The sequence below is a fragment of the Elephantulus edwardii genome, unplaced genomic scaffold, assembly GCF_000299155.1.
Source record: "Elephantulus edwardii isolate Elephantulus edwardi_28Jun2011 unplaced genomic scaffold, EleEdw1.0 scaffold00284, whole genome shotgun sequence".
Lineage (NCBI taxonomy): Eukaryota > Metazoa > Chordata > Mammalia > Macroscelidea > Macroscelididae > Elephantulus > Elephantulus edwardii.
The window spans coordinates 2,827,977-2,848,733 of NW_006400034.1; the positions used below are offsets into that span (position 1 = coordinate 2,827,977).

At 37.8% G+C, this 20,757-nt stretch overlaps 1 protein-coding gene across 1 annotated transcript; it reads right to left on the minus strand.

The window, feature by feature from the left end:
- Nucleotides 1-2,423: 2,423 nt before the first annotated feature.
- Nucleotides 2,424-3,386, minus strand: LOC102843640 (olfactory receptor 5A2-like). Its single transcript, XM_006900477.1, has one exon. The coding sequence runs from the start codon at nucleotides 3,384-3,386 to the stop codon at nucleotides 2,424-2,426; it is 963 nt and encodes a 320-aa protein (XP_006900539.1).
- Between the last annotated feature and the right edge of the window lie 17,371 nt (nucleotides 3,387-20,757).

Sequence of the window (20,757 nt, forward strand, 5' to 3'; positions counted from 1 at the left end):
GATCCGTTTTTGAGGAAGCACCAAACTGCCTTTCAGAGTGCTTGTACCATTTTGCAGTCCCACCAAGAGTGTATGAGAGTCCCAAGATCATTATTGTATAAATAGAAGTATGACTAGTAAGATATGTATTGGGACCCCAGGGGAGATAGGATGGGAACAGTGGCGTGAGGATAGGTGGGGGTCAAAATCACAGGGTTGCACAATTTTGGGGGTAGAGGGAGGGGTAAAGGCAATGGGACAGCTCTGGCAGGTACCTGAAAAGACAGGATAATGATGGGCATAGTCCAATGGTGATTCATTTTATAAAACATAAAGAATGGGAATGATTGTATGAAATACAATGTGAATGAAGAATAGTGTGAAACACATTGTATATGAACTTTTTCAGGAAACCAATATCAAATAAAAATTTTTAAAAAACAAAAGAACAAACTACATCTTATATTGGTGTAAACAGCTCCTATGAAGCAGATGCGGAATAAGTTCCTACATGTCAGTAGGGAAATTCTTGCTGATAGGCTACTGAGGAGCCCTGCTGACCTAGTGTATTGCCTGTTGGGCTTACTCAAAGGTCAACAGTTCAAATTCATTAGCTGTTCTCAGGAGACAGGTGAAGAAATCTTCTCTTATAAAGATTTAGAAGGTCTCCATAACTCAAAACTGAATGCATGGCAATGGGTTGATATAAGTAACTACTTTTTATGTGCCAATGAGCAAACTTTAGTTTTTCTTGACAGGTAAGAAAAATGTCATTTCAAGGAATAGAATCCTGTTGCTATCAAACCAAACTTGGTCTTTCAGGCAATTCAAATCCACCAGCAGCAGTTCCAAAGGAGAAAGCTGGGCAATCTTCTCTCATGCAGTTTGCAGCTTTGGAAATTCAAGGGAGGATCAACTATGAGTCAGTCCCAATTCCGAAGCATTGAGGGGTTGTGTTTTGGGGTGCATTTCGTTGCTTTTTGGGAGGTCGGGGTTTTTTTTCTTTTTATATTTGTAGGTTAGTTTAAGGGAAAGGGTTAGAAAAGGCACTTGTTTTTTGGCACTTTTAAGAGGAAAAGGCAGAATTATCATAGAAAAGGAAGTATTACACAAGTCAGGTTTGGGGCTTAGTCCTCCCTGGATATACACAGTTGGTTAGGTTCTACTTATATGGTTCCCCTAATACAAATTAATGATTTAATTCTTTAAATTGAATAACTTCTTAGCATAGTTTTGACCAAGATTATAGAGTTTAGGCACTGTGACAGCTCAATGGAGAAAATGGGTTTGGTCAAATGTACCATTTGTGGAACAAATCAAACTTGGTAAAATTTGAGATGGATCATTTGTCTACACTAGTAAGAGAATTAGAAGACTTCTAGGCCCAAATGTCCTATCTGTAAATTGAAGGTTATAGTTTCTTATCTTTTAAACTTCATACATGAACAGGAAATTCAAGCCTTTGTAATATGAAGTGTAATTTTTTATATTAGCACTAACATAATATGTCTTCAATATTTTGTTATTCCTTTTGGAATCTAAACCTCCAAAGCACACTTGAATCTTGTGATGCCACTACTCCCTTCTCAAACTCAAGTCCCTAGAGTCAGCAGAAAGTTCAAATTTCCTGGACTGAAGGCTTGCATGCTAATATGCACCATGAAAGTCGTCATTTGTGATGGTATTTTACAGTCTCCAAGGTACTACCATGTAGCACCCTTCAGGGCTACCTATGACCAGGATGTACTGACCTCTACCTTCTTTCTAATATTCAGAAATCTTCTCAAACCTTCTCAACCTTGAAAACACTCTCCTCCCCTCCTACTCTTTTTATCTCTCATATAGTTTCTTACATTCTTCCACTAGATAGAGAAGTAAATGAAGAGAACAAAATATTTTGGAAGGAAGTCCAGCTAAATCTCAATCTCTCTCAATCACTCTGCTTTTATCTCTTTCCCTCCCCAAAGCACACTACCCCACCCCCCGCCTCCTCTCTCTCTCTCTTCTATTTCTCCACTGTTAGTTTATACCAAAATTATTAAAAACATTCCTTTAAAACGATTTTTTAATTTTTTTTACTTTTTATTAGAGCATAAGTAAATGTTGTGCAATTAATAACAAATAAGGGAAAAAATGTGTGAAAAAAGAACACAATATTGAATATACCAGATACTTGCTATACATAGTTTCATATGTATAATATCTACTAAATTATCTACCAAACATAATCACTTTTTACTTCCTTGGATTCTAATTTTGGAAATTTCATTTTTTAAAACATTATTCGGTGTCACTGTGCCTGATGACTTGATGATGGCAGCAGAGTATGATGTCACAAGAAACAAGGAAGACAAGTTTTCACTATTTAGTTACTCATGTTATCTATAGAAGGTTTTTACCTCCGTCTTCCTGAAAGGGATAATAATACTCCCCAAATATTATTCTCACGAAACTGAGCTTGTTGCTCTCTTTATAAGCCTCTTGAGGCCCGCTTTGATCTCCTTATTCCTCAGACTATAGATCAGAGGGTTTAACATGGGGATGACTATGGCATAGAAAACTGACAACGTCTTGTCTTTATTCATGGAATGACTAGAGTTGGGTTGCACGTACACAGAGAGAGCTGTGCTGTAGTACAGAGTCACAGCCGTCAGGTGGGAGGCACAGGTACTGAAGGCCTTGGAACTACCTTTGCCTGAGGACATCTTCAGGATAGCAGCAGCAATGAAACCATAGGAAAAGAGAATCACAAGCAAAGACCCAAAGGCAATGAAAATAGCTACCAGAAGAAGAGTCATTTGGCTGATGAAAGTATTGGAGCAAGCCAAGGACAGAACCTGGGGCAAATCACAGAAGAAATGTTGGATGATATTTGGTCCACAGTAGTAAAGACTGAAGCAAGGGACTGTGTGAAATATACTACTAAGGAAACCGCCTACAAATGCCCCAGCAACCAACTTCCCACAGAGATCAGGAGCCATGATGACTGAGTACTGCAGAGGGTGACCAATGGCAACATATCTGTCACAGCCCATGACAGCCAAGAGGCAGCACTCACTCAAACCCATCCAGGCTGTAACGAAATACTGAGTAGCACAGGCCACAAAAGAAATAGTTTTTTCCTTTCTCAGAAGGTCTGAAAGCATCCTTGGGCTGATTGAAGAAGAATAGCAGATGTCTATAAATGACAGGACACTGAGAAAAAAGTACATGGGTACGTGCAGGTGGGAGTCCATCCTGATTAGGAGGATGAGAACTAGGTTCCAGACAAGGGTCACAAGGTAGACTCCTAGGAAGACTGGAAAGAGAATAAGCTGCAGGTCTTTGTCTTCTGAGAGACCCTGAAGAATAAACATGGTCACAGAAGAGTGGTTTCCGTTCCTTTCCATGGACCTGCTTGATACCATCTGCTGAAGAAAAGATAAGAGAAAGATTGCTTTATTTCCAGAAAACAAAAAGGACTAATTTTTTCCCAGTCAAGTACTGGACTAACTAGCACTAATTTACCCATTTTGAGACAATGAAATCACATTTTAAATATAATCATCAAGTTTACTTTCATTCATTAATGTTTGCTCAACTTGGGTATATAGTAACTGGTTTTCTTATGGGACAAAGGACATTTAATAAATATCATTAATACATTTTCTTCTAAAATATCTTTATTTCCTATTTTCCCATGGCATATTTTCCAAATATATAAGATTTGAAAGTAGGCCAAATTAAGAAAATAGTGACATTCCTTCATTTATTGAGATGCTCCTTTTTCATATGCACATCAAGGAGCCCGGAATAGGTACAATTTAAAATCTTCTTGTGAACCTGGCTTTAATTAGTTTGTTGTCGTTGTTCTTGTTAAGAGTAATAGATAACTCATAACTACCCTATAAACAAAAGACCTGGATACTTGTATAATTTTTGTCCTTTCTCCAGGTTCATAGAGTTTCTGGAGGCAAGCTATTTCAGACGTGGTTGCAACTCCTGCTTCCAAGATTGTTTGAATCGGGGAGCTCCACCAAACACTGTCCACCTTGAGTAATCATTCTCACATTTGACACATCAGTGTCACAGTGTTCAACTTCACAGCAACCTCTTGTTACCTATTTACAGCAAGTGACAGACCAGGGCTATATGACCTAGAATAACGTTTGACCAAAAACAATTAAAAACAGTCCTGAGGGCCTGCAGCCCTGGTCCTACAAGATTTTAGCTACAGCCTCAGTAGGCTCCACCCTTACTTACACTTAGTCTAAGGCTCAAGGGCAGCCCACCCACTTTTGAAGGGCAAAAGAACAGTAACACACAACTAAAAGAATCCCAGAATCTTCCCTTGCCTGGCTGCTACCAAGATGAGCCGCTATCAAGATGCCAGCCCTCCCACCAGTTAGCCGACTTCCAGAGTGGAGGGATATTCCAGTCCCCAAGCCGTGTCATGGATTTTAAGCTACAGCTTTGAGCAGGCTCCACCCTTACTTACCCTTAGTCTAAGGCTCAGGGGCCACACACCCACTTTTAAAGGTCAAAAAGAACAGTAATACACAACTAAAAGGACCCCAGAAACGTCCCTTGCCTGATTGCCACCAGGACAAGCCACCATCAAGATGCCAGGCATCCTGACAGTTAGCTGACTTCCAGAGTGGAGGGAGACCTGAATCAGTTTACAATGAACAATTCTCAACACTTCTAAAAGATCTTGTCTATTTAATGATAACTGTAGAGATCTTAGTAGGATGGTGTGAACAGTCCCTCAGTAGCAAGAGAAGCACTTGATAATGGATCTGACATAACAACTCTTGAAAGCCTCCTGATAAATGAAATAGAGGTTTAGAGAGGTATAGAATTTCCTTTCTTTCACATACAGACTTTCCTTTCATCAAAATAAAAATACTTAAGAATTCAGTTGTCCAAAATAGTAATTGTTGATCTTCTTTGTGTCCTTTAGAAGATCTATGTATATTTATGTTCCTGCATCTAACAGTAACCAGCGATTCCCATCTTTGCATAGAGTGTTTATGGATTTTTAATCATGTTAAAGTCTAGTTTAGAGATTTCCACTTTAGAGACTTCTGCTGGGGAGACTGACTTGGATTTTTTTATGATTCATTGTTAGGTAACAGGCATAATTAGGTTGGAAGATTTAGAGAGAATATAGAGTTTCTAAACATTTCTTTCCTTCACATTGAAATCAATTTAAAGAGACAAAGAAATGTTCGAATTGATTATAACTAACAAAAATATAAAGGAATGGATGATTAGAATCCACATTTATGACAATAAATAAAAACTCAAAGGGAATTGGGAAGAGGAGGGAGGGAGGAAGGAAAATGTGTATGAATGAGTGAATAGTGAAAAAAAAAATACTTATCTATGCTTAGAAGGGTAGAGGGGCAGTGCAGGAGAGGAAGAACCCAGGTTAGATGGAATGAAATGATAAATGGAGCAATAGGATTAGATGTGTTGGAGTCAGTGAGAATAGCTTAGGATAGGGCAAGGTTCAGAGCTGTAGTACATAGAGTTACTATGTATGCGGGCAACTCGACAGCACATAAAAAAACAACAGCGAATTTGTTAACAAAGGATCAATCTAGGACTTTGCCCAGGACAATTTCATCTACTCTTGCTGTCTTTGCATTAACAATTTGTGATGTCTTTTACTTTTGAAGATGTAGTGAGTCAAACTAATAATACAAACATTGGAGCTTGTTATAAGTATTAGCTAAAACGAGATTAATTCCAGTACTTTAAAAAAATTATGAACAACCCAGTGGTAGATGGAATTTGCTCCAGGACTTAAGAACCATAAATGACATAGTTGAACCTCTACATCTTGTGATTCCTAACCTTTATAATATAATAGAAAAAGTACTAGTCAATAGGCCTTTTATTGTAAGAACTACCTTCCCTCTGTAACTTGATTGGTGCCACTATTAGAGCCTCTACCTGGAATATTATTGCTTTTCAATTTTTGACTCATGTACTTTTAACTTGTTAGTTAAATTTGTGTCTTCTAGGCTGCAACACTTCCATATTACATCTTCAAGGACATGAAAATGCACGGCTAAGTGCAATTGATAACAGTGCATCTAAATTCCAAAATCAATCTCCATAATAGTCTATGTGTTTCCTATTGCCAAAGGGGCCCTTTAGAGTAGTGAGAGAAGATCTTCACCCTGAAACCTACAGCATCCCTTTCCAGCAGGAAGTAGCTAAGAGAATATGCCGTCTTCTTTTCCTTATGAATCAGGATGAAGTCTCTCTCAAGGAGGAGTGATAGGGAATGGCAAAGGACACACTGACAAAGGAGATTAATCAGAACTGGCTTTGACAAGCACTATGGCAATTTGACAATTAAAACAGACTTTCGGAGGGGGGGGGAAGAAGAACTAACTGGGGAGGAGGGTTAGAGAAAATAGTGCAACAATGAATGAATGAAAACCCCAAATCTCTGTAAATGTTCATTAAAATTAATAAAATTTAATTAAAAAGTGATGAGGAAGACTTTTGAGGCTGCTAAACATTGCCACCCATTGCCCTATTTGGCTTCATTATAATTCTAGAAATATATTAATGTTCTCCCAAGTAAAACATCCTTTATCCTCCAGGCCTACAATTGAGTGACAACTGGGTTTGGTTTTGATTTTTCCCCCCAACTTTTGCCTTTGATTGCCTATAAATATGTACTGGCAATAAGTGAGTTTGACTGTGTGAATCATAACAAATTATAGGTAATATTGAGGAGAATGAGTGTCTCAGAACATTTAACTGTGATCATGAGAATTCTATGCATAAACCAAGGAAATTCTTGGAACAGAATGAAGGAATATGTATGGTTTAAAATAAGAAGGCCTGTTTTTCAGAGGTCCTTTCTCCATACCTATTCAGTCTGTGTGATAAATCACTCAAGAAACTGGACTGCATAAAGAAGAATGTGGCATCAAGAGAAGAAGATTAAAGAACAACTTGCACCACAGTCACGATACAACTTTGCTTGATAAAACTAGTAGGGACTTGAAGTGCTTGCTGCAGAAGATCAAAGACAATATTAAAGACTTTATTAAGGATTACATCTCAACACCAAGAAAACAAAAATCTTTACTATTGAACCTACCAGCAACATCATGCTAGATGGAGAAATGTTTAAAGTTGTCAACTATTTCATTTCACCTGGATCCACAATAAAAACCCATGGTAACAGCAATCAAGAAGGTAAAAGATGAAAGGAACATGACCCCCATCATGCTGCAATCCCCAACAGATCACACGCCCCGCCAGATGGTGAATGCTGCCTGTCTGCCAGTGCCACTGAATCATGAGTCACACAGTTACAATTTGTGTGAGGTTTCCTCACATGCCCTCCCAGACAACTGGAATCTGAGTGAGGTCCCCACTTGTGCCCACCAAGTGAGTGTCTGCACACTTGCCAGCCAAACATGCTTCTGTGCATGTACCCACCCTACTCCTGTGCCTGCCTTGCACCACCGTGCATCTCTTCACATCCAGTCAACTAACAACTTTAATCTGGAGCACCTTGGTTTGATTTAGCGGCACAGAGAAAAACAGGCAGGGTAGCTGCCCCACCCTCTTCTGGAGTGGTGACTTCAGATGAAGAACCTATCATTCCTCAGGCATGAAAAACTCTACCACAGCAATGTCACATAAGAAGCAGGATAGCTCACACCCTACACAGGGGCAAAGCAAGCTGTCACTGCCAAAAAGTGACACAGAATCAATGGATTTTCTGAAGCCAGAAAGTCTAATGGACATTTCTGACACATAATTTATAAGAACAATGATTGAATATTTTCAAAGAGTGAAAGACAAACCTGAAGAATCATGTATATTAAGGAAAAGGAGTCTTTGTTCTATCAGAACTTTTAGACTGATGAAAGAAATTTTTCTCTTCCCCACCTTTTTCTTTTATGTTTTTCCAACTGATTCTTGTTTGAAATCACTTGGATTATTCATCCACTTTGGCTGTATCTGTTAGCATAATTCTGGTAAGAATCTACTGACCTTGGAGTTGAAGCACCTCAGCTTAGCAAGATGAAGAAACTTAATCTAAGGCTCTGATCCAGGACCATTTTGTTCCTTGCAGAATAAAAGCTTTTTTGTTGATAGTAATGGGATCAATATACACCACTGTACCTGTGATCAAAGGGGGTTGCAAGCCTTAAACTTAGAGGCCTTCAAGGAGAGCTCTCAATTTAGAGTAAATCCAAATCACTGAGGATTCAGAGACAGGAAAGTGAAAGACAAGTCTGTGTGCAAGATATTCTAGGAAGCATGAGACAAAAATGCATTGTCCATGAGAAAATGTTTTACACAAATGGTCTTTCTGAAAGGAGGTAAGAAGTAAGTGTTCTTGAAATGTTCATTAGTCATGCTTAACTTTGTTTATTCTCAAACTCAACTTTGTTCCCAGAAAGATCACACTGTGCTTTTGATTCTGTGCTACCAAAAGGAATTACTTTCATTCAAGAAATCACTTTAAGTCTTTACATAATGTAAGAATGTCTTCTTTTTTATTAAATTTAAAATATATTACTTTAGAAATTACTGAAATTATTTTTTGTCTAGTACCTTAGTAGTAACACTAGTTCAAAATACCTGGGATGCTTTGATGTTACACAGTGACAAGGTTAACTTCATATGTATGTGAATGCAAATTTGAGGCTGATAATTATTGATAGAATTGATTATCTGCTCTTGTGAATTCAATCTGGAAGGGATGAACACAATATTGTCTTGTTTTGTGTATTAGTGGTAGATATTTTTCATCTAAGATCTTAGCTGAAAGCAGGGAATACCATAAGAATGTTTATCTGTGTTTCATTGACTATGCAAAGGCATTTGACTGTGTGGATCATAACAAACTAAGGCTTACTCTGAAACAGAGAATCCCAGAACACTTGATTATTCTAATGTGAAAATTATACTTGGATGAGGATGCAGTCATCAGAACAGAGCAAGGGAACACTGCATGGCTCAAAATTGGGAAGGGTGTACACCAGGGATGCATCCTATCTCCATACCTTTTCAACCTGTATGCAGAACAGATTATCCGGGAGGCTGGGCTCTATGAGGAGAAATGTGGGGTCAAGATTGGTGGACGATCTATTAACAATATGTGTTATGCAGATGACACAACCCTGCTTGCTGAAACTGAGGACCTGAAGCACCTGCTGCAGAGGGTCAAGGACTGCAACCTCCAATATGAATTGAGGCTCAATGTCAAGAAGACAAAAATTCTCACCACTGGGCCAACTGGCAGCATCAGGATGGATGGTGAAGAGACTGAGATTGTTCACAGCTTTAGTTTGCTTGGCTCCACAGTCAACACTCTTGGCACCAGTAGCCAGGAAATTAAAAGGCACATTGCCATGGGAAAGTCTGCTGTTAGGGACCTCTCCAAAGTACTGAAGAGCAATGATGTCTCTCTGGAGACTAAGGTGTGTCTGATACAGGCCATGGTCTTCGCAATCACCTGTTATGCATCAGAGAGTTGGACAATGACCAAGGAGGATAGAAGGAGAATTGATGCCTTTGAGCTGTGGTGCTGGAGAAGAGTATTGAGAATACCATGGACTGCTAGGAAAACAAATAGATTCATCCTGGAAAGGGTCAAACCGGGCTGCTCCTTGGAGGCAAGGATTCTGAGGTTCCATCTAATATACATTGGCCATGTTTGTAAGGAGAGATTGGTCCTTGGAGAAGGACATCATACTTGGGAGAGTGGAGGGATAGCGCAGGAGGGGAAGGCCCTCTATGAAGTGGATTGATTCCATGACTGGGATAATCGGGATGGGAGTGTCAGAGACAGTGCGATTGGCACAGGACAGAGCAGAATTTAGGACTGTTATACATAGGGTTGCTATGAGTTGCAAGCGACTCAACGGCACATAAAAACAAGAGAATGTCATGCATTGGGAGAACCGGCTCTCAGTGAGATGATATACTTTCTCCAATCAAACCTGATGTATTGCCTTTTTCTTCCACCTCTCATCTACATGCTCACATGATCTAAATTCTTTGAACACTCACCTCCTTACTCAGATGTACATAGAACAAGATGCAGCCAGTAGACAATAACAAGAGGATACAGCATGGTTTCAAATCAGGGAAAATATGTCTAACAGTTGCATCTTTACACCATACTTATGCTTATGTTAAACTAATGATTTAAGAAGGTGAAATATGAAAAGCTAAGCATTAGTGATGGAAGAAGATTCAGTAAGAACCTATGATACACAGATGACATAACCTTGTTTGAAGCACTTACTGATGAATGTTTGGATTCACTAGCTACTCCATAGGAGAAGGTTGGACAATTTCTTCCTGCACAATTAATTTCCTTTGAAAATCTGCTGGAAAGTCAGCTATTGGTTGGTTCCAACTTGAAGGCACACAAAAACAACATGAATTACTATGCAAGCTAAAGAAAGCAAGAATCCTCACAAATGGACCAATAATCAACATCATGATAAAGGTTGAAAAGATTGATGTTGTCAATGGATCCACAAGGATCTACTTCACTTCGTTCCATAATCAACATTTATAGAATCAGTAGCCAAGAAATCAAATGGCATATTACATTGGGCACATCTGTCACAAAACATCTCTTTTAATGTGTTAAAAAACAATGATGTGATTTTGAAGACTTAAGTTTATCTAACTCAAGCCATTATTATTTTTTATTGCATATTATGTTTGTGAAAACTGGATAATAGGTAAAGAAAATAGAAGAAGAACTGATCTTTAAAGTATGCTGTTGGTGAAGAGTATCAAATATCTACCACACTTCCACAAGAATGAAACAGAACATCTAGAATGCTTCTTAGGCGTGAGGACAAGACTTCATTCACAGGCACTTTCAATGTATTATCAGAAAGGACTAGCCCGTGGAGAAAGACATTATGCAGTGGCTGCAACAATGGGCTCAAATATAGAAATGATTGTGAAGATGACACAGAACTTGGCAGTGCTTTTCTTTTTTATGTTACGGGTCATTATGAATCAGAACCAACTAGATGGCACCTACCAAAAACTGGGAAAATGATGGCCTAATTAGATTAGTGCTTTCTTATTTTTTTTCTGTACTTTGAATCATTTCTTTATTGTTTTTCTCTAGCCATCCCAAAGGGGGAAATAATATGTTTTAGACATTATCTGGCCTTCTCAGTGGCTTCCCTGAATATATCATCTGGGATATTGCAAAGGAAAAAACATTTACAAACAATACTACTATAAGAGTCTTGAATACTCAGTTTATTCTTGGCCATTTCTTCTAAAACTCCAACTTGTTTGATTTGTTTATATATTTTTGGTTCCAAATGTTACTGAATTTGTTTTAAAGATCAAAGTATGTTATTAAGTGACATTAGTATGTTATTAAGCTGACATTAAGTGCTTTTATTAAGTTATAGGTGTTAATCTAAATATTTTTATGTTTCCTTTTATGCAAGAAACCTACATGATGTATTTTATTACAACTTCTATTTTAGGGATAAAACAACTGTGTAACTCACAGTAGTAGTAAGGCACTGATTACACAACACATAAGAAAAAAACTAAGTTGCAAAACTAAGGAGTCCATCTATAAAAAGACATCTTTAACACTATATTTCTCTGTTCTATTAAAAAAGTATCAATTTTTTCATTAGACTTATTTCATTAATGGTCCCTGTGTGGCTCACCTGAGTTCCAAGAAAGTGTTCCAAAACCTTTTATATGGTGATATGTCCAGTTACTCAGAAACTGTGAAGAGATGGTTCCATTTACAGTTTTTGAGAGCTTCCCATTCCGTTAGTACTCTGAGATGAGCACAAAGCTTATTGGTAGTAATATTTGACTCCACATATCTAGTTATGAAAAAAAGAGCTTTAAATTATTATTAACCTTCTCCATTATATTTAAGAAAGTATTTGAAAGCATAATAAACAACTAAGAAGAAGTAATTAAAACCATGCAGGCTTCCCTCCTGGGTAATAGAAGGCAGCACATGCTTGCTAACAGGCCCTTTAATTAGGTTCCAACATCTCCCCTCCCAGTTCTAACCTTCTGAGACATATAGGTATTAAAGAACATTCCTTTCAGACTTTTCTTATTCCCAAGGAAAAATAACAAAGATAATATAGAAGTTTTTTCTAACCATATAGTCTATGAAATTATGACACCATAGCACAGAAACTCTCTGGAGACTTCTATCTGGAAGCAGCAAATATTTAGCAATTATAAACCAGACTCTCATTGTAGTAAAGGTGATCCTAAATCTCTTTCACTGTTTTGGAAATTGTTACTGTATAGTTCAAACTCTATGGAATGGGTCATATTCAGAAAGACTAAGGTTGTTTTTGTTGTTGTTTTTAAGTGCCGTTGAATCGAGTATGACTCAGGAACCCTATGAAATAGATTTGAGCCTTGTCCTATCCTGTACCATCTTCACCATTTCTGACATACTTTATTTTTGCACTCACTGCCAAGCCAGATGGTTGAGGGTCTGCCTCTCTTTTGCAACTTCTCCATCTTTCCAAATATGATACCCCTGTCCATGGAACACCTTCTCCTAACAACCTGCCAAAGAATGTGAGATGAAATTTTGTCATCTTTGCCTCCAAGGAGCACTCCAACTACACTTTCCTCTAAGACTTATCTGTTTGTTCTTTTGGTAGTCCATAGGATATTCAATATTCTTCTCCAACACGACAGCTCAAAGGCATAAATTCTTCTGTCATCCTTATTCATTGTCCTTCTCTCATCCTTGTTCAATGTTGTTGTTAAGTGTCATTAAGTCAACTCTGAACAACAGATCAGAACCCTGCCCTATCCTGCACCGTCCTCACAATCTCTGCCATGCTTATGCTCATTGTTATATTCACTTAGTCACTATGTTAGCCCATCTCATGGAAGGTCTTTCTCTCTTTCACTGACCCTCTGCCTCTAACAGCATGATGTCATTTTCTAAGCACTGGTCCTTTTAATACCACGCCCAAAGTATGTGAGATGAAGTTTCACCATCCTTGCCTCTGAGCAGCACTCTGGGTGTACTTTCTCCAAGATAGACTTGTTTGCTCTTTTCGGAGTCCATAGAATGTTCAGTATTTTCTCCAACATGATAATTCAAAGGCATGTATTCGTCTTTTTTTAAATTAATGATTTTTTGATGCAACATATATATTTTAAGCATATTCTTTCCATTTAATTTTTCCACCATTCATTGTTGCACATTTTCCTCCATGCCCATCCCTCCCTCTCAGTTCGTTTTTCACTTTGAAAAGAAAAAAAAAGTCTTTCATTGTCATACAATCCCACAGTCCACTTGACTATGCATTTCTTTTTCTGTAATCTTGTCGTGAAGATAATACTTAATCCTACATTCCTTTTAAACAGTTCTCTCCCTCATCTGTTTCGATGGAGTATACGTTATTTATTCCCTTTTTCTTAGGTTCCCCGACCCTGATGTCAGGCTTGTTTTACAACCATGGCACTATGCAGTATTTGTCCTTTTCTGACTGAGATATTTCATTCAGCATAATGTCACTCTTTTTGTATAACATTTTATGAGTTCTTTCATTTTCAATGCGTCCATAGTATTCCATTGTGTGAATATGCCGCCCAAGCAAGTATATGCATACCCATGTTTATTGCTGCTTTGGTCACAATAGTAAAGAGTTGGAAACAACCCAAGTTCCCATCAACAAATGAATGGATAGAGAAGCTATGGTATATTCACACAATGGAATACTATGCTGCATTGAAAAACAAGGCATGTATTCTTCTGTCATCCTTATGTATTGTCTAGCTTTCAGAAGCATAGGAAGCAATTGAAAATAGCATGGCTTGGATAAGGCATACTTTCATCTGTAAACTGAAATCCTTGTCTTTAGCACTTTGAAGAGTTTCATGACAACAGATTTTTCCAATGCAACAGATCTCTTGATTTTTTTGACAGCTGCTCTCATAGATGCTGATTATGGTAAAATGGCATCATTGACAAATTTAACCTTTCTCCATCTATCCAGATGTTGCCTATTGGTTCAGTGGTGAGGATTTTTGTTTTCTTATGTTAATAATATTATTAATGACTGCCTAGAATGTAAAAGTTGGAAACAAATAAGAAGGACTAGTAGTTGGAAATTACAGACTTAGTGATGGAAATGAGGCTGAAGATCAAATGATAGAATTTTATATGATCAATGGCTTATTCATTGCAAAATACTTTTCTGAAAAAAGGTAAATAGTAACTATACACATGCACCTTACCTGATGGACTATATTAGAATCTGAATGACTACACTTACGGAAAAAGTCAAGCAGGAGCTTAATATCAGCTGCCAAAACAAGGCCAGGGGCTGACTGTGGAACAAGCCATCAATTACTCACCTATAAATTTTAAATTGAAGCAGAGGAAAACTAATGCAATACCATGAAAACAAAATATGATCATGAATCTATCCCAAGAGAATTTATAATCCATATCAAGAATAGATCTAATGCATTGTACACTAATGACTGAGGACTAGACAAATTGTGAGATGTTATCAAGGACAACTTCCATGAAGAAAACAGAACATCATTGCAAAGGCAAGAAAAAAGAAAGGACAAAAATGGATGCTTGAAGAGACTCTGAAACATGCAATAGTATGTTGTGAGGCTTAAACAAAGGAAGTACATGCTGAAGAGAGCCAAATAGAATATTTTAAAGAGAAGTTTGAAAAGACACAGCAAAATACTATAATGAAATGTGCAAAGAGGTAGAATTGTAAAACTCAAAGAGAAGAAAATGTTCTCGTTTCTCGGGTTGAAAGAACTGAAGAACAAACTCAAACCTTAAATTGCAATGCTGACGAATTCTATGGACAAAATCTTGAATGATGCTGGAAGTATGAAAAGAAGATAGAAGGAATACACAGATCACTGTACCAAAAATAACTGATCAACACTGAGCCATTTCAGGAAGTGATACAGGATCAAGAATCAACAGTAATGAAGGAAGACATTATTAAGAGCAAGAATATGAAAATGATCCCTCTTCCTTATCTCTTCATTTCAACTGCTAGAAGCTAAAGATGCCAAAGAAAGGTGAGAAAGAAGAAGAGGTGAGAATCAGTACAGGGCAAAGGGCAAAAACAAAGGGCTGGGCAAAAGCTGGGTAAAGTGAGTAGGAAATGTTGAAATGACAAATAACATTTTACCAACCTAAATAAAATGTGAAATTATGCTTTCACCCTCTCCATTTCATTTTCAGCTTAAATGCATGTCATTTTGTCTTCAAGGTATTTTATTTTAGGAAAACTCAAGAACAGAGAAAAATCATTAAGAATTCTTTTATCTAACGATGGGAAGGAGAAGGCCAAACATGTAGTTGCAATGTCGTAGGAGGTAAGATCTACTTATACTGTACCAAAAAGAACTGGAGGATACAGAAGAATTTCATGAAACAACATATGACCATGATGAAGGTGATGAATGAAGAAGTTCAAGCTACTCTTGAGGAATTGGCAAAAAACAAAGCCCCAGGAATTGATGGAATACCAATTCACATATTTCAGCAAACAGATGCTGCTCTGGACTTGCTCACCGGGTTGTGCCCGGTGAAATCTAGAGTACAGATACTTGGCTCATTGACTGGATGATATCCATATTTATTCCCATTTTAAAAAGAGGTGATCCATAGTGATTTCTGCACTGGACTGAGACCCAGACCACTAGTAACAGTAGCAGGGGTGGTGAAGAATCAAAACTTACATGAGATGCGGCTGAACTAAAACTGTTGCCCCCCCTCCCCAAAAAAGAACTGCTGCCCAATGGAGCCAGAGCCAGGACTTGCTGGCTGGGGGTGAAGACAAGTGCCATGATTGTCAGTGCTAACAGAACTGTGCAACACTGGTCTAGAGCTTCGAGGCAGAACCAAGTAATGCTGGGTGTCAGACGGCTTGCAAGCAGGCACATCTCAGAAGCTGTCCTGACTGTGGAATTGTATCCTAATTATTTGCAACCTTAACTATTACCTGTTAACTTCCTTAATAAACACCATAATCACTAGTAAAAAAAAAAAGAGGTGATCCAACAGAGTGAGGAAATTATTGAACAATATCACTGACATAACACACAAGTAAAATCTTGCTGAAGAGTATAAAAAAACTCAAACAAAACCAAGGCGACTGGAACAATACATTGACAGAAAACTACCAGAAATACAAGCTGGGTTTAGAAGAGGTCATGGCACTAGGGACATTAGAGCCAACGTCAGATGGATCTTGGATGAAAGCAGAGAGTACCAGAGGAATGTCTGCCTATGTTTCATTGACTGTGCAAAGGCATTTGACTGTGTGGATGAGAATAAACTGTAGCTAACTTTGAGAAGAATGGGAATCCCAGAACAGTAGATTGTGCTCATGTGAAACCTATACTTGGACTAGGAGGCAGTTGTCAAAACAGAGCAAGAAAACACTGCATGGTTCAAAATCAGAAAAACAGTACATCAGGAATGCACGCTGCCTCCATACCTTTTCAGTCTATATGTGGAATAGATCATTCAGGTGTCTGGATTCTCAGGAGGAAAAATGTGGCATCAGAACTGGAAGTAGACTCATCAATAATCTGCCTTAAGTAGATGACACCACCTTGCTTGCATAGACTAAGGAAGACCTGCAGAATTTGCTGCAGAAGGCCAATGACTACAGTCTCCAATATGGATTGAAGAGCAACATCAAGAAAACACATACTCCCACCACTGGGCCAATCAGCAACACCATGATAAATGGAGAAGAAATTGAAATTGTTAATCATTTCAACTTGCTTTGTTCCACAATCAACAGTCTTGGCACCAGCAGTCAGGAAATTAAATTGAATCGGGAAAATCTGCTGTCAGGGACCTCTCCAGAGTGCTGAAGAGCAAGAGAGTCAGTCTGGAGACTAAGGTGAGCCTGATCTAGGGCATGGTCTTTGCAATTACTTGTCTCTCATCAGAGAGCTGGACAATGAATAAAAATGACAGGAAAGAATTGATGCCTTTGAGTTGTGGCACTGAAGAAGAGTATTGAGCATATCATGGATGGCCAATAGAACTAACAGGTCTGTCCTGGAAAGGGTGAAACCAAGTTGCTCCTTGAAGGCAAGGATTTTGAAGCTCTAACTCACACTTTGGGCATGTTTACCAGATGGAATGGTCCTTGGAGAGGATGGTGCTTGGAAGGATGGAGGAATGGAGCAAATGAGGAAGACCTTGGATAAGATTTATTGACTCAATAACTGGGGCAATGGGGGCAATTATATCAGAGACAGTAAGATCAACTCAGGATAGGGTAAGGTTCCAAGCTATTGTGCAGAGTGTCTCTATAAATTGCAAAAAACTTGATGGCACATAACAACAAAAACACACTATCAATATGTTTGTAATCTCTTGGTAATGTCGAACTAGCCCTTTTTTTTCAATACTTACATAACTGTATGGTACAAGATGATATTATTTTTAAAAAACATCCTATTTTTTAATTTCTGATGTAATTATCTTTAATGGGAAAAGTAGAATAAAGAATAATGAAGGACATTATATAAAGATTATACAAAAATAGCGCTAGCAAGATTAATTCAATAAGGGAAAATAGTAACTCTAGGCAACAGATTGTGGATCTATGATACAGCCTTGATTTTACTATAACCTTTTTTTATTAATTTCAATGAAAATTTACAAAGATTTTGGATTTCCGTTCATTCATTGTTGCACTTTTCTCCCTGCTCACCCTACCCCCACCCCTAGTTCACTCTTCTCCTTGAAAAGCAAAAGAAAAACTCCTTCATTGGTATACAATCCCCCCACACTCTCCCACCTCCATCCCAAATATACTCCACTCTGCAACCCTCATTCTGAACTCTTATGATAATCATAATGCAAATATCTCAGTCACAAAAGGACAAATACTGTATGGTGCCACTGTTGTAGAATGAGGCTGACATCAGCATGGGGGTAAGACTGAGAAAAAGTGGATAAATTATGTATATACTGCATTGAAGCATTGAGAGAGAGAACAGTTTAAAATATCCTATTTTTAATTTTTATTTCATATTGATTTGATTACAAAGTTAGTATACATCATCTCACACTATTATTCACTCACATTGTATTTTATACAATCATTCCCATTCATATGTTTTATAAAATTGACTGCCATTGGACTATGCCCAGGATGATATTCTTTTAAAATGAAATCTATTCTTTTGCTTAAAAAATATTTTGCCCACATCTCTTTGACCAATCCTTTCTTTCACAAAATTTGTTAGATGTCCAAGTCTCTGATAAAGGATGTGACAACAAAAAGAAGTTGAAATAGATGTGATAAGATAAAAATAAAAAATCCTTAGTGCCTTACAAAGGAAACAGCAAAGATTTAAAGTAAGTATGAACACATCAAGGACAAATGAGAGAAAGTTTCCCTCCCTCAGATGCCTCCCAAAATAATATTTTTTTATCTATCTTTCTGGTCTTAGAGGTTTTGTCCACATACCGTCCTGATTGGCTTTATGGATGGTCTGCAGGAACCTCACAGCCACTGTGATTAACTCCTGATATAAACCTTACAGCCTTACAACTACTCAAATGAGCTCCTGCTATATGAGGAATATCGTTTCCTTGATGTTGTTGCATGCTGTTAAGTTAGAACCAATTCTTAGCTGACACCCCCCCCCAGCAGATTTTCAGGCAGTAATTAGCACTGGAGAAGATTGCCCATCCTTCTTCCACACAGCAGCTGGTGGATTTGAACCACTAACCTTCAGGATTATAGCACAGCTTCTTACCATTAAATAGTAAGAGCTCCTCTGTTTTCCTTAAAGCAGGTTTTCTCCGTGTAGGAATTCTCCAGTTCTTTTCCCAGAAGATACAAACCCATGTAGTGGTCCTATAGGGAACCCTGGGGGTGTAGTCTGAAGAGAGTTGCATTGCAAACCCTAAAGTTCTAACCCATCAATCATGATAAGGGAAAGTAATGGGCAATCTCCTCCCGTTACAATTATAAAATGTCAGAAATCTGTGGAGAGAATCAACTTGGTGACAATGAGTTTTTAGGTTTAATTTATAGTCTTTGGTTTTGAGGGATGCTACTGGAGGAGCTGAGTGAGTAAACAGTGTAACTGCTTGAAGAGGGATGGTTAAGAGAAATGAGAATTTCTCTTGATGATGTTGACATTATCTTAGTCACTTTGCTTTAGCCCTCCCACCTAAATCATTGTTATTATAATTGTTGTTAGGCCTCACTGAGTAAACTCTTACTGATAATCATCCTAAAAAAGTCCTGTATCATCCTGTACCATCCTTGTAATCTTTGCTATACTCAAGTCCATTATTAAAGTGACAGTATCGATCCATTTCATTGAAGATCTCTTTTATTTCATTGACCTTCTCCTTTTCCAACCATGATGTCCTTTTCCAAGCATGATGTCTTTTTCCAGGGATTAGTCTATGCTAGGAACATGCCCAAAACACGTGAGATAAGGTTTAATTATCTTCAACTATTAGAGCATTATGACTGCACTTTCTCCAAGACAGATTTCTTCATTCCTTTGACTGTGACATTTTCAATATTCTTCACTAACACCACAATTCAAACACATCAATTTTTCATAGACCGTCCTTATTCGTGCTCTACAATCAACATTCTTGGTACCAGCAGCTAGGAAATTAAAAGATGAATTGCATTGGGAAAGTCTGCTGTCAGAGACCTCTTCAAAGCACTGAAGAGCAACGATGTCAGCCTGGCGACTAAGGTGCGCCTGACACCAAATTTAACATTCCTGTGAAATAATTGAAAATGTCATAGTCAAAAGCAGCTAGTTTTTAAAATGAATCTTTGTTCTTTAGAACTCTAATGAGATACTTTGCAGCAGATTTTTCCAGAACAGTATGTGGTTTGATTAACTGTTGTTTTTCTGGGTGTTAACCATGGAAGCAAGTAAAATGAAGAGGACTTGAAGCACTTGGTGCAGAAGATCAAAGAATATATACTCTTCACTGTGGATTATATCTCAATATAAAGAAAATGCAAATCTTCACAACTGGGCCAATAAGAAACATCATGCTAGACGGAGAAAATATCGCAGTTGTCAACCACTTAATTTTACTTGAATCCACAATTAATACTCATAGTTACAGCAGTCAAGAAATCAAGACATGTTTCATTGGGGAAATCTGCTGTCAAGGACCTCTCCAAAGTGTTAAAGAGCAAAATGACAATTCATTATTTTTGTTGTTGGTTTTGTTTTTATTTTTCTGGGTATTTTGGGTTTGGGTGGGTTTGGTTTTTTTTTTATGAAGGTTTACAAAGATTGATTTAATTTATTCATTCATGCATACTTCTTCTCTCTCTCTCAACTTCCTTTGTAATGCTTGTCCTGTTCCAGGGAATTAATTTTCATAGATAGTTTCTAATCATTCATTCCTTTCAGATTGTCCTTCCTTTCACTCATGCCAGTGCAGTGCTCATTAGCTAGCTAGCTAGCTATCCTTTTCCTACTTTTCTTTCCTCCACCCCACCTCAATCCTATTATTACAATATTGTGCTTGTGCAGTATTTGTCCTTTGGTTAGCAGATATATTTCACTCCGCATAATATCTCCCAGGCTCATCCATGCTGTGTAGTGTTTTACAAGCTCATTGTTTCTCAACGCATACTGTGACACAAATAGCTACATGTACAACCACGTTTACCACAGCATTATTCAAAATAGCAAAGATATTGGAAACAGCTCAGGCCCCCATAAACAGTAAAATGGACAGAGAAACTA